This window comes from Polypterus senegalus, chromosome 8 (genome assembly GCF_016835505.1).
Source record: "Polypterus senegalus isolate Bchr_013 chromosome 8, ASM1683550v1, whole genome shotgun sequence".
NCBI classification, from domain to species: domain Eukaryota; kingdom Metazoa; phylum Chordata; class Cladistia; order Polypteriformes; family Polypteridae; genus Polypterus; species Polypterus senegalus.
In genome coordinates this window covers 5,642,442-5,657,304 of record NC_053161.1, presented here as the reverse complement: position 1 = coordinate 5,657,304, position 14,863 = coordinate 5,642,442, and the positions used below count along the sequence as shown (strand labels likewise).

Here is a 14,863-nt window from a genome sequence, read left to right as displayed (position 1 = left end):
TTGACCAAATACATATGTATAGATATATATTTCTTCTCACATATTATATGAGGTATTATTTTGTTTTTATATTTTTTTAATGAGTATTTAAAGAAATATATTCGTAACGAATCTGCACCCATCAATTAACACTACATTTACATAAAGTTGTCAGCTGACAATCGGTATTAACAGAGATGGTTTGTTACCATATTTCATTCTAATTTAGGCCTCGAATAGCACAAATATATTTTGTTTTTGTTTTTAACATTGACTGAGTTTTCGGTTTGTGCTTTTAAATGAATAGCGTAACATGATGTATTATACTGGAATATCATGCTTATGTGAATGTAACAGTTAGTTTACTGTGAAAACCAAGCCGGTTGGATTGTGTAGGAAGGAGCTGGACTTTGGCTGACAGATACAGTTTACTGGGTTCGAATTCTCTGACGACCATTGTCCGTGTGGGGTTTGCTCGATTTCTTGATGATGGAGTGAAGTGATCTTTCTTGCAATTACTTTTGTTTGCTTCTCTCTAACACATTTCAGATCTTCAGCTTTTTTGGTTATCTCAGTTAATTTTTTAACACCATATCACTGGCCCACCTGATCCTGCTTTGCCTTGATGCAAGTCATAGAAGTAAGGGTTCACTTTTATTTTTGCTTCTGTACTATTTCCGTATACTGTTTGCACTATTTTGATGCGATTTAAATTTTAGTTCAAAAGAATTGGTGATTAATAATTTCAATGAGGAAGTGAAAAATTCCAATTAAAAATGCATTGCATCATTAAAAAATGTATAAATGTGCAATAAGTTGACAAACTTTCAACCGTTGTATGTTTGTGTGTGTGTCTACAGTATATTTTGTGTCTGTGTTTATATGTGTGTGTATATATATATATATATATATATATATATATATATATATATATATATTATTTTTGTGTGTGTGTGTGCATATATATCACGCGCACACGCGCATTATCCTTTGCAGAATCATGGGGAGCTGGGGACTGTCTCAGCAAGCATTAGACACAAGGCAATAAAAATCCCTGCCAGCCTGGCACAGGGTGAATGCACACACATTAGTCAATGACCAATTTAGCAACGTGAATCCAACAAACTTCAATGTCTTTGGAAGGAAATCCACAAAGACAAAGGGAGAAAATGCAAAAGCTACACAGTGGGCACCTGGATTGTGAAGCCCGGTCTCCTTGCTGCAAGGCAGCAGCAGTACCACTTCACAGTGATGGGGACATCTCACACTCAAAAGACAGGCCACAACTACAATATGCGAGTCCTTGGTCCAAAAGACTTCTTTTTTATTTTCTTCAGTCACCTATTAAACAAACAGGATTTACTCCACAGTAGTAATTTTCTCCACAAGCAGTATTCTTCTTACTTTTCTTCCATCTCCTCGACTCATCGAGTGAGTTTTGTCTTCCTGTAGTTCTGAATCCAGTTCATCTGGGAGTGCAGTACTTTCAGCAAATCAGAGGTGTAGTTTAGAAGAAGCTGCCAGATGAAATGTGAGCCACCTCCATAGTTGCTCCCAGCAGCTGTTCAGACTACATATCCCATTGAGCCCACTGTGTGACCAGACAGGAGTACCGTCAAAGGGATGCTGCCTCCAGCTGAATGGGAAAATATGTCCCTGGGAGGCAGCCTCCCTTTGACCCTTCCCTGATTGGGAGGCCAGAGCAGTGAAAGTACCATCAACTATCCCAGCCAGGATTTTACTTCATCCATGCACTCTATTTGTGTGTGTGTGTGTGTGTATATATATATATATATATATATATATATATATATATATATATATATATATCAAGTGGAAAATAAATCTTAACACAATTCTGTATCTGTTATTTCCAATCTTTGAACTGTTTCTTTGGAGCAGTTTGCTTTACTTTGAAACAGGATTGGTAATTCGTAAACAAGAAAAAAAGATTCCACAAATCAAGTGACATGCAATTAAACATTTTTAAAAGAGAAAATATTGTTTCAACAACATTTCTCACCCATACTTTTTGCATTCCAGGGATCATTAAACATGAAAAAGACTAAAGGGAAATCATCAACCACAGAAAGAGAATTTGTCTTTGAGTTCAAGGCTGGAAAGCAGTCATGTCATTTAAGCGTACCCTTAAATTTCCCTGTTGAGGAAAACATCAGTGACCTGCATGGACGACTTATGCTTCTGCATAATTTACCGTGCTTTATTGAAAAAGGTAATTGTGTTCTTCATTACATACATTTTCATGCATATAACCTGAAGTGCACTGAAACTTAAGGGTCATGGGGAAGGATGAAATCTATCTCATTTGCAAGGCAAGGAACCCGTCTTAATTAATATTCTCAGCACTATGTAATAATAATTTGAAACTGCAGTACTTGAGTTTAAAAAGTTGTGATGTGAGTCAGAAAGAACTAATCACACAGATGCATTGTATCTTTCTTAATAAATATAAATTAACAGGAAGATCCTCAAGCTTCATCACTTTAAAAATTCACGCCCATGACAAGTTCTTGATGTTTATTCTTTAATACAGGTGGATCTTGGATTATAGTGGTTTTGACTAGGCAAGTCCACAAGCATGAACAAAAATATAAACCTCCATCCCCCACCCTCTTTTTTTCAGCTGAATGTCAATTGATGTTCATCTAGTGCATTCCATCTTTCACTTATGAATGAAGTTTTGATGTGGGGGAGTATGTAGCAGCCGACCCTAGATCTGAGGTGTATTACAGTATTTGTCAATATTTTCACTCATTTTGTGCTTTCTTTTGCACATGTCACTGAGTGTAACCAGTGTTGCATGCAGCCATGTAATAGTTCTGTCACAAATAGGAAGCTAGATCAGCAGCTGGCTGTTTAGCTAAATAGTAGAACATGTTGCTTGTGATTTCCAGCTTCCTAAGTTTGCCTTTCTGATGCATCATATCAAGGAGTATAGCTGATGGGAAGAGGTGTTGGTGACATTCTGACTGATCCCTCAGCAGGGACAACACATGTCTCACAGTTGTCAGTTAGTGTTAGAATTTCATGGTGTCAAAGTGTCTTTTCCAACTCTTTGGGGTACTGTATTTTTATCAAAATCTGTAGGAGGTTTAAACATAAGGACAACATTCTGTACATACATGTGATTCAGTTTAGTTTAAAGGAATACTCCACTTAAAAATTAAATTTACCCTTAGAAATTTGATTAGATTGCAAAGTTCACATGGTTATATAGTCTTAGGAAGTATAATAAAAATCAGCAATGTCAAAGGTGAATTTACTTCTTGGTGGCTTTTTGATTCAGTAATTGATGTGATCCAATCGTTGACATCCAGATGAAGTGGTGTTTGTGTTCCTATATATGCATAGAGATTAGCTAGCTGTTTTGCTGATGGATGTCTGTTGCTCACATGTATTTGTGCAAAACACATTTTAAATGAAAAAATGTAAATTATTTAAATAACAAGACACTAATGTTATAAATGATTGATAAAATGATCACAAGAAGTCAATATGTACAATTATTAATCAAAAGGAAGAAAGAATGCGGATGTAGTTAGATAACATGCTTTCTGGGGTCCTCAAATTGTAAAATAGTTAGGTAAGTCCTATAAATCCCTTTCTAAATTAGTTAGGTCCTTTAGTTCATTTCAACAAAATAAAAAAAAAATTCAATAGAGTCAATCCGCTGTTTAAGAAAATGACTATTTTATCCTCCAGTACATAAGCAATAAATCATTATGCATTTTTGCCAATTTTTCCATTACTAGACATTTTCAGTGCAACTTCCAATTTATACACAAAATAAGGTTATGAAAGTCCACAGGAGTGGAACTTGTTAAAACCCAAAGCTTATCTGTATATTATTTGTTTATGCTATTTTATCTTTTTGTTTCTACCATTCTGATAGATTTGAAACAATCTCTGGAAATCTTTATTGAGGATCAAACCAATCAAGACAGAGACAGAGATTCAGAATTAGCTCTTCAGAAGATCAAAATGGGACAAGTGGATATGGATCATCATACCAAAGCTTGGTCTAAGGCCTATACTGAAGTAAGTAAAAGTCACAAACATTTTGCCAACTACCTAATTCTATAGATTTCCTAATGCATTTGATGATTGCAGAAAACCATTTGTTATTCTCTTTTCGGTTATACAAATGAATGCCAACTATGCTTGAATAAATAAAATTGACACTAATTTTATTATTAGCCCCCCAAGATTTAAAAACTAAGTTTACATTCCAATCTAGCATACCTGTGGAGAGGAAGCCTATTGTTTCTTTATGTGGAACCCCCCCTTTGATTCTTAGGTGAGAATGGGTTGATGTTATTGCATTTAGGTTTATTATATGCATATAATTTTAGTCATGCATTTTGTCTTACTGAACTTCACTGTTTTTATGGTGCTTCGGTTATATAGGCACAATAGCGTCCAAAATAGCCCTGACATAGTTACTAATAGGAACATATGTGTCATTCCATGCCAAATCAACCAATTATCCAGAAATCCCATGTACTTAGGTCTCTAAAAATTCTGAAAAAAATACCAGTTCTACACGTTATCCAGAAGACACCCTGTAAATTATTTTGATGTAAGATCAATACTTTCCAAAATACAGCCAATTTCGTGAGGGGAGATGGGTGTCAAATTTAACACTGCTTTATTTTTTCAATTTCTCAAGACCATATCTCAAGAACTAAACCATCTAGCAGGCTCAAATTTTGTATACTGGTACATTTATAGGTACAGTATGTAACAAAATCAAAATGTTTAGTCCACGTGACACCACTTGGAAAGAGCAGACCTTCAAAACCTGAAAAAAATATATATATTTAGTGCCTTTGGCTTTGCCATGTTAATGCTTTCAGAAAGCATACTTCTAACTAACACAGCCTTTTGAAATTTTTTCAATGTTTAGATACCTGCACAGGGATTTTCAAAAGGTTATTAACAAACAAGAAACTGCATCAGGGTTTGACCAGCAGACCTCTCAAATGTGAAAAAATCATTTTGGGTCTAATTTTCAAAACACCTTAATGCACTGTGGGAATGCCCAGACATTTTTAAATTATTTTTCCCGTATCCTACATGGTCCCTTCTTTCTCAAAAAACAAGTCATTTCTTATGTAAATCTTTCATTTTTATTTTCCATTCTAAACATGCGTTAAACTCATCATTTGTCAGTAATGATTATCATCAGGTTCTTCATCTCACTTGGGTATAATGTAAAGAAATAAATCACCAAAGGCACATTAAGCACAACACATTAACAACAGCAGTTTGAGTTATCATTAAATATAATACTAGTTATAATGAAATGTTAACATCTTCGTATTGCAGTAGTAGCAATGTGGCCCATTTCATTTCTGTTTCAATCAAAGTGCAGAGTGTAGGGCATCTTTATCTTTGAGATCAAGATGGTACTGCCTCCCACTGACCATTGCAGGTGCATTAGGCAGTACAACGACACACTGTAATAGCACCCAACAAATATCATCTCTAGGTGGCCAATGGAAAGACTGTGCTGGATAATTGGAATGCATGAAACATATTAGGATGTCTGATTCTGCTTCACTCTTGTCACAAATCACACCAATCCAGCATTTTTCATAATACATGCACCCAACATAGCCTCCAATAGGACAATGGTCTAATGTGGGGGACGCATCTGATCCATCAGGAGTGTGATTGTGAGAGGGCAAGATTTCAGGTGCTACTTCCGAGGTGAATATTTGGACAGTCAATTGACTGTCTTCACCAGACACCCGGCTGACTTACTTCTTCTTTTGGGAAGTAAGAGTGGTATTCTCCAGTACCAGGAACTCTTTTTGTCATGGAGAATCTTATTCTGTGTTCAGCAACATAAGATAGGACATTGTCAGTTGATATGGAAAAAAGTTTGACATTTCTGATAACTTACTGATTGAAGACTCAATGATTACCATTATTGACACATGGCACATTCAGCCTATGTTTTGGATGGAAAGCAAACATGAAAGATTTGCATAAGAAAAGTAAGGTTTGTGTTTTGATAAAGAAGGGACAATGTAGAATAAATGAAAAATATTTAAAAAAAATTTTGCACATTCACACATGCCATTAGGGTGCTCTGAAAATGAAATCTAAAATGATTTTTTGGATTACAGAGCTGTGCTGTTCAAACCCTGATAGTTACTTTCTGTTTATTGCTTTTTCAGAAAGCCTATATAGTTATCTGAATAAGGAAAAAAAATCAAAAGTCTGTGTTGGTTAAAAATACATGTTTCTGAGGCCTAAACAATGCTAAGCCAAAATCTCAAATTAAATTTTGACCAATTTCAAGGGGCTACTTTGACCATGCAGGGTTTTCTGGAGCAAATGTTTTAATTTTGTCACATACCATACTAAGTAATGTACCAGTGTACAAAGTCTGAGTCTGCTTAATGGTTTAGTTCTTGAGCTGTTGACTTGTGAAATTTGATGAAAAAATGAGGCTGGATAAAATTGCCCCCCAACCTCAATAAAATAGCTGTATCTTGGATATGGAAATTATTTGACAGTGTGTCTTCTGACTAACATGGGTACACCTGGTAATTTTTCCAGAGTTTTTGGTTGATTTGACATGGAATGACCCTTATCAAACAATTTATTGCAGTTTAAACATGCTCTTATGTACTCTTTTCTGATGGCTAGGACACTTCTATGTATATAAGTAGACACAGTGAATCTTCACATTTAGTGGTGCTATTTAAAAAAGACATATCTCTTATTTAATGAAATGAACACAGGGTTTATAGCTCACACATTATGTCAATCTTCTAGTTCTATTCATGTTTTATAAGAATTACCCTTAAATTGTTGAATGTGTGTATCTATCTGTCTATCTCAGATAGATAGACACACACACATACATATACTTGTACTATATATATATATATATATATATATATATATATATAGATATATATATATAGTACCAAATGACATAAAACAAAGTTAAAGTGTTGGGGATCAACTCCATTTACTGATGGTTGCCTTGCTTCTGTTCTCTTTCTCCAATGTAGAACTTTCATCCTCATTATTTGAAAACAGCAGTGTCAGATCGGGGAGAGCGTGAATGTGACTGAGAGAATAACACAGAATTTTAAAAAATGCTAACTTTTATAAGTACCATAAATTTACACCGGCTGTTACAGACTCAAATCAAATGTATGTTTTTACTGCGCCACCCAAGCGGTCCTGTCAGTGTTGTACCCGAACTTTTTTTCTAGGGTTATACACTTGAATAAAAGAGTACTTGTTTTGTTATACTTGTACTTTTGTAAAAGTGTTTATTTGATATTTGGACTTAAGTCTTCACACATTATACACTTCATGTCAAAATCTTGTGATTAGTTACTATAATATGAAAAAAGTTTCTGTTTTAGGTATGTGTTCAACATTTTCTGTCATCCTACATTTACCCAGATCGTTATAGAAATGGAACACACATGAAATGCATATGTTCCAAATAACAATGGATTATTTAATCTATACAATTCCAGGCACCTCACACCAAGATAAATAGACTTTATATAGTCTTTATATGAAAAAATGTATATGTTACTTATATAAATGCCACATCAAATGTTATTTACCTATTTACTTTCATTTATTTACTTCCTACAGAGTAAAGTCACAAGTAGACTGCAGATCTTCCTGTGTTTGATTGACACGGGCATGTTGACAAAAGTACCTGTACAATACCACTACTTATTTAGTAAAGATCCCAGTCATCCCACAGGAGAAAGACTTTCCAAGACTGTGGTCATAAAGTTTATGTAGCTGTTTCTGGACAATGGCAGAACCATAACAACAGTTGAGTAAAGTGCACCTGCAGCTAAAGTCATTTCAGTACCAGACATCAACTACCCTCTGTTTAGAGAAAGCTGTTAAGATTTTTGATTTACGTTCACTTTATCTTTGTTTCCTCTGATGGTTTAAAATGCACAAGACAATGAAATATCAACGACTTAATTGAAAATGCACATTTTGGTGCAGCAGTAGCCTGTCATAGATGATTAAAGGTGAATGGTTTCTAAAAAAGGTAAAAAAACAGAAACTGACTTTCTTATAATAATGTAGTTAAAATGCAAGCCTGACAATTTGGATAAGGCTTTTAAGATGTGTAGTTATTTTACTACCCTCATTGAATGCCATGTACCTTTTGGCAGAATAAATTATTTAAGATAGCCTACACTGTTCTGTGTAATGTATTGAGAACTTGTGACTTAAACAGCAATATATTTCAATTCCTGCAATGCAGGTATTTTGACTATATTGTATTCCATTTGAATTCATACAAATTCATATTAGTATTAAAAATCTTCAGGTTAATTTTAAAAATCTGAATACATTTTTCTTTTTCAAATTCAATATATCAAATTATTATGGGTGGAATGGTATGTGTAGAACTGAGTTCTCTGCTAGATAATTTTCTCTGTAAAGTTTGCTAATTCTGCTTATTTTCTCGTGATGCTCCTGTTTAGTTCTAATTTAAATTTATCTCTAAATTACCTGTAGGTGAGCATTGACTGATGATTCTTCCATTTCTGGTGCCTGCTTTGTACTAGATGTTGACAGAATATGAGTTTGTTCCCTGCTAACCTTTAATGGAATAAAGGGATGCATAATATGAATGAATAATTTGTGCATATTGAATGTTAATTGGTATCTAATCTTGTTAGACTACTTTAGGACATGCAAAACCTGAAGAACCAAATTGGGATGAAGATTTTGCTGATGTCTACCATGAGCTGATCCATTCTCCAGCTTCAGACACTTTGCTAAATCTTGAGCACAATTATTTTGTGAGCATCTCTGAATTGATTAGTGAAAGGGATATGGAGCTAAAGAAACTGCAAGAGAGGTTTGTACTTTCTCCTGTTAAGTAACACTTTGTAGAGATTAACATGTAAAAGACTGTCATTTTTTGTGTGTTTTTGCTGTGTCTTATAGAAAAACATCAGTTTTAGAATAGTGTACTTAAATGTATTTTGACATCTAGTTGTGTGTTTCATTTGTCTCTCAAGGACCTGAACAATGTTTTGGTAGTAGGGATTCTTGTTTGAATCTTTTCTTGAGATTTATTTTGGCAGACTGACACAAGCACCCTTTACACTCTAAAAAAATGTGAAACACTTCTTAGAGAGAGTTAAGAAATGCATTTTAGATTGAGTATGGATTGTTACTTATGGAAACCATTAGTTTATAAATCGTAAATGTATTCTTTTAAATGTATTTTCAATTACTTGCCAATAAAAACTGATAGAATTATGTTCCAATATTTTTGAGGACCCCTGTCAATCACAGGCCTTTGAAATCATCCTAACTCAGTCCCTGGTTTTGAGTATTTCAGTACACAATAGGTTGCTCACTTCTGCACAACTGTGGTTCTGCTAGAGGTTTGTAGTTGCAATGCTACAGAACTTCTGAGAATGAATTGCAAATAGAGGAGGCTTTTACTCTGAAATTGCTTGTGTTTGTCATCTCTGACCTCTTCTATTTTATGTCTGTATTTTTTCTAAAATATACAGAAGTGTTTCTCTTACTTGTTCTTTTATAGGTTTTCAAAAATATTCATCATTGTCTCTTTTATTTTAATATAAAAAGATGATTATTATTGGTAAAATATATTGGCATGTATTTTATTAGCATTACTTTGAGGAAGCAATTTAAAAAAGTGAGCAAATATGTCAAAAGAATACTGTTTTTTGTATGTAATGAAAGCTGTTGAATGTCAGCATATTCTGCCATGTTTACTTTCTTGTATTTTTGCTGCAGTCATGATAAAGATGCTTGTTTTTGAACTTAACATTTATTGACAAAAGGATATTTGCTGCTAGTGCTATTATACTGCCTGTGTTTTTAAAGCATGATACACACTTAATGATGTTTCAAAAACAGCCTATATGTGTTTCTTAAGTAAAAGTTATTTTTACTATTACCAGAATTTCATAACAAAATCATAACATTAAACGAGTAGACATTTTTTAAGACTAAATTATGATCAAAATACAGAATTGTTCAATGCAGATATTTTTGATAACAACAAAATCTTTTTATTACTCACTGGGTTTAAGAACAGTATCTGTCTATATATATATATATATATAATTCACTAAGGGCATGCAAGACAGAGAGCCACGCCCGCCAACTCTAAGAACATGGGATACGCTTGACAGAGCCCCGCCCACCAACTGTAACCCTCCTTCTGCATCCACCGTCGCTCTCGAGGCATGGCATTGCCTGCTCATGTGCCCGCACGCAACAACTCACCAAACACAGCCTCAGTTGCTTTCGTCTGTGATACAGTCCACGAGAGAGAGACACAAACACAAGCATGCAAGAGAGAGACACACACAGGTGTGCGAGAGAGGATATACACACAGGTGTGAGAGAGAGAGAGACACACACACACAGGCGCATGAGGGAGTGACACACACAAAAAGGTGAGAGAGAGAGAGAGATACACAGACAGACAGACACGAGAGAGAGACACACACAGACGAGAGAGAGACACACACACACCGGCGCGTGCATGCATTGTTGCAATGTTACTTTTCTTGGTGGTTTATTAAATTACGGATTTTTCAAATGTTCATTTTTTTCCCTGTGTTTTTAGTGAGCGGTCTGTAGCGCTATAGCACGAACTCTTGCAGTGTTAGTTTTCTTTGTTGTTCAAGGTTTTCTCAGTGTTATTCAATGTTTTTACATTTAGTTTACTATTACGCTGTGCATTCTATGGTATAATTAACTGTATTTGTGCTTAAAAACTTTTACATACAATCCTATGGGGGAAATTACTTCAGTTCACGACCAAATCGGTTTACGACCAGAGTTTTGGAACACATTATGGTCGTGAACCGAGGTTCCACTGTATATATAATCGACCAAGTTGCCCGACCATGGGGTACACACGACAGAGCCCTGACCGCCCACTCTAACCCTCCTGCCGCGTCATGTGGAACGCATGACACAGCCTCGCCCGCCAACTCTTACCCTCCTCCTGCATCCACCCTCGCTATCGAGGCATGCACACTGCTTGCTCATGTGCCCGCCCCCAACATGTCATCAAACACATCCTCACTTGCTTTGGTCTGTGCTACAGTCCACATGCAGCTGTGAGTCACATTGACTGTTCACGTTGATAATGATGCGGCGTATGCTACGCCGCGGGTTGGCTAGTTACATTTTAAATGAGGCATAAAATTATTTTTCAATAAAATAAAAAGCCAAAAGTCATTTTTAAAATGCAGAATTAGTCGCTGCAGACATTTTTTCATAACTTAACTATACAAGCTACTTTGTTATTCTCTGGATTCTGCACTGGAGAGTTTCCATCAGTGATAACCCTATTTAACACAAGTGGAAATATAAGTGTATTTTATCTCCACAAAGAACAACCAAGTTATCATAAAAGACAAAATAATTATGTCAGTCGGTTGTAACTATGCTTTTGTAAAGTGAGAATAGTGGCAACAGTGCCATTTGTGAAGCTGACCTACCATTTCTTTCATGAGACTGTCTGATCTTTGCCATCAAGCTAAACACTAAAGTTCTTTATTGTAGTGTAGTATGTAAGCCTTCTTTTCACATTTTCATATTGAATCATTATGAGCAGCTAAACCCCATCTTATATACAGGCTAACAGCTGCTGTGAGCTATACTGCACATATAAACATATGTGATATCTAAATCCTGAACTACTGTGCATATGTGGGGGCATCCATCTGACCTCTATTCAGACATGATGCTGGCACTGGAGACATCTTTAAATTACAGGTGTAAATGTAATCCAGCTAAACTATTGATGCTGATACAATCTCTATACAAAACAGATTTAAAGGGGGTCTTTGAGAAATCTAATCGTCATTTCAGGTCATATATAACATGTTTTGAATATTAATGAAGCAGGCCGCTTTAAAAATATCTCAGGACTGGAACTGGCATGTTGACCTTAACTTTAACACCCCTGCTCTTCTTCTTCTTTTGGCTGCTCCTGTTAGGAGTTGCCACAATGGATCATCTTTTTTCATATCCTCCCATCTGCTGCATCTTGCTCTGTTACACCTACCATCTGCATGTCCCATATTACCACATCTATAAACCTCTTAGGCATTCATTTGTTCCTCTTACCTGGCAGCTCCATCCTTAGCATCCTTATCCCAACATATCCAGCATATCTCCTCTACTCATGTTGAAACCAATGCAATCTCTTCTCTTTGACTTTGTCTACAAACCATCCAACCTGAGCTGACCCTCTAATGTACTAATTTCTAATCCTGTTCATCCTTGTCACACCCAATGCAAATCTTAACATCCCTAACTCTGCCACCTCCAGCTCTGTGTCCTGTTTTTTGGTCATTGCCACCATCTCCAAACCATATAACATAGCTGTTATCACTACTGTCTTGTAGACCTTCCCTTTCACTCTTTCTGATACCCGTCTCTCAAAAATCACTTCTGACACTCTTCTCCACCCACTCCAACCTGCCTGCACTTTCTTCTTTACCTCTCTTCCACATTCCTCATTACTCTGTGCTGCTGATCCAAAGTACTTAAACTCAACTACCCTGACAACTCTGCTCCCTGCTTCCTCACCACTCCTCTGACCTCCCTCTCATTTACACACATGTACATGTCTTGTTCCTACTGACCTTCATTCCTCTGTTCTCTAGAGCATATCTCCACCGCTGCAGGGTCTCCTGAACCTACTCCCTACTCTCGCTACAGATCACAATATCATCTGCAGACCTCATAGTCTAAGGGGACTCCTGTCTAATCTCACCTGTCAACCTGTCCATCACCATTGCAAATAAGAAAGGGCACAGAGCCGATCCCTGATGTAATCCCACCTCCACCTTGAATACATCCTTCACTCCTACAGCAGACCTCACCACTGTCACACTTCCTTCATACATATCCTGTACAACTCTTACATACTTCTCTGCCACTCCCAACTTCCTCATAAAATACCACAACTCCTCTCTAGGCACCCTGTCATATGCTATTCTTCAGGTCCACAAAGACACAATCAAACTCCTTCTGACCTCTGTACTTCTCCATCAACATGCTCAGAGCAAACATCGCATTTGTGGTGCTCTTTCCTGGCATTAGACCGTACTGCTGCTCATTAATCATCACCTCCCTTCTTAACTTAGCTTCCACTACTCTTTTCCATAACTTCATGCTATAGCTCATCAATTTTATCCCTCTGTAGTTACTACAACTCTGCACATCCCCCTTATTTTTAAAAATCTGTACCAATACACTTCTTATCCACTCCTCAGGCATCCTCTCTCTTTCCAAGGTTAAAAACGCCACTGCATCTCTCCTAAACACCTCCATACTTCCAAAGGTATGTCATCTGCACAAACAGCCTTTCTATTCTTCATCCTGTTCATAGCTGTCCTTACTCCCTCCTTGCTAATCCAGTGTACTTCCTGATGCACTATCTCCATATCATCCAACATTCTGTCTCTCTCATTCTCTTCATTCATCAGCCTCTCAAAGTACTCTTTCCATCTGCTCAACACACTCTCCTCTCTTGTGAGTACATTTCCATCTTTATCCTTTATCACCCCAACCTGTTACACATCTTTCCCAGCTTGGTCCCTCTGTCTAGCCAATTGGTACAGGTCCTTTTCCCCCTTCTTAGTGTCCAACCTCTCATACAGCTCGTCATACGTCTTTTCTTTAGCCTTCACCACCTCTCTCTTCACCATATGCCTTATTCCCTTGTACTCCTGTGTACTTTATGCAAATCTCTGACTACCCTACTTCTTCTTTGCCAACCTCTTCCTTTGTATACTCTCCTGTACTTCCCCATTCCACCAGGATTCCTTTTCCTCTTTCTTCTGTCCAGATGTCACGCCAAGCACTCTTCTTACTGTCACCCTTACTACTACTGCTGTAGTTTCCCAGCTGTCTGGTAGCTCTTCACTGCCACACAGTGCCTGTTTTACCTCCTCCCTGAACTCAACCTTGCAGTCTTCCTTTTTCAACTTCCACCATTTGATTGTTGACTCTGCCCTCACTCTCCTCCTCTTCTTGATCTCCACCGTCATCCTATAGTGCACCATCCTATGCTGCCTAACTATGCTTTCCCCTGCCAACACTTTGCAGTCTTCAATCTCCTTCCGATCAGCTCTTCTGTATAGGATGTAATTTACTTGTGTGCATCTTCCTCTACTTTTGTACGTCACCCTATGTTCCTCCCTCTTCTTAAAATGCGCATTCACTTCTTTGCAAAATCCACTACCGTCTGACCTTCTGCATTCCTCTCTTTAACACCATACCTCCCCTTACCTCCTCATCTGTTCTGTTCCCTTGTCGACTAAAGTCCACTCCAACCACTGCTTTCTCTCCCTTTGTGTACACTCTCCACCACTTCATCCAACTCACTCAGAAATCTTCTTTCTCATCCATCACACACTCAACGTGCAGGGCATATGCACTAACAACATTCTTCATCACATCTTCAGTTTCCAGCTTCATAAACATCACTCTTGACATACTGTTTCTTCAGGATAATCCCTACTCCATTTCTCCTCCCATCCACACCATGATAGAACAATTTAAACCCACATCTGGTCCACCTGGCCTTACTCCACTTCCATTTAGTCTTTTCCCTCATAATATAGCAGTCTTTCTTCTCTCCATCATATTGGCTAACTCTCTCCCCTTACTAGTCATACTGTAACATTCAAAGTTCCTACCCTCACTGCCACTCTGTTTGCCTGCCTCCAGACACGCCTTCCTCCTCTTCTTCTTCTCCTTCTTCGGCCAACAGAAGCACAATTTTGGCCAGCACCCTGTTGGCTAACAGTACTGGTGGCAGCATTGTTAACCTCGT

The 14,863-nt window shown here is 37.1% G+C and overlaps 1 protein-coding gene across 1 annotated transcript in view; it reads left to right on the top strand.

The window, feature by feature from the left end:
• The first annotated feature begins 159 nt into the window (after positions 1-159).
• c8h12orf4 (chromosome 8 C12orf4 homolog) overlaps positions 160-14,863 on the top strand; it is a 34,642-nt gene continuing 19,938 nt past the window's right edge. The window contains exons 1-4 of the mRNA XM_039760634.1: positions 160-619; positions 2,023-2,212; positions 3,893-4,038; positions 8,694-8,875. Of these exons, the coding sequence (XP_039616568.1) occupies positions 605-619; positions 2,023-2,212; positions 3,893-4,038; positions 8,694-8,875 (533 nt within the window). The 5' untranslated portion in view covers positions 160-604. The remainder of the gene's footprint in view (positions 620-2,022; positions 2,213-3,892; positions 4,039-8,693; positions 8,876-14,863) is intronic.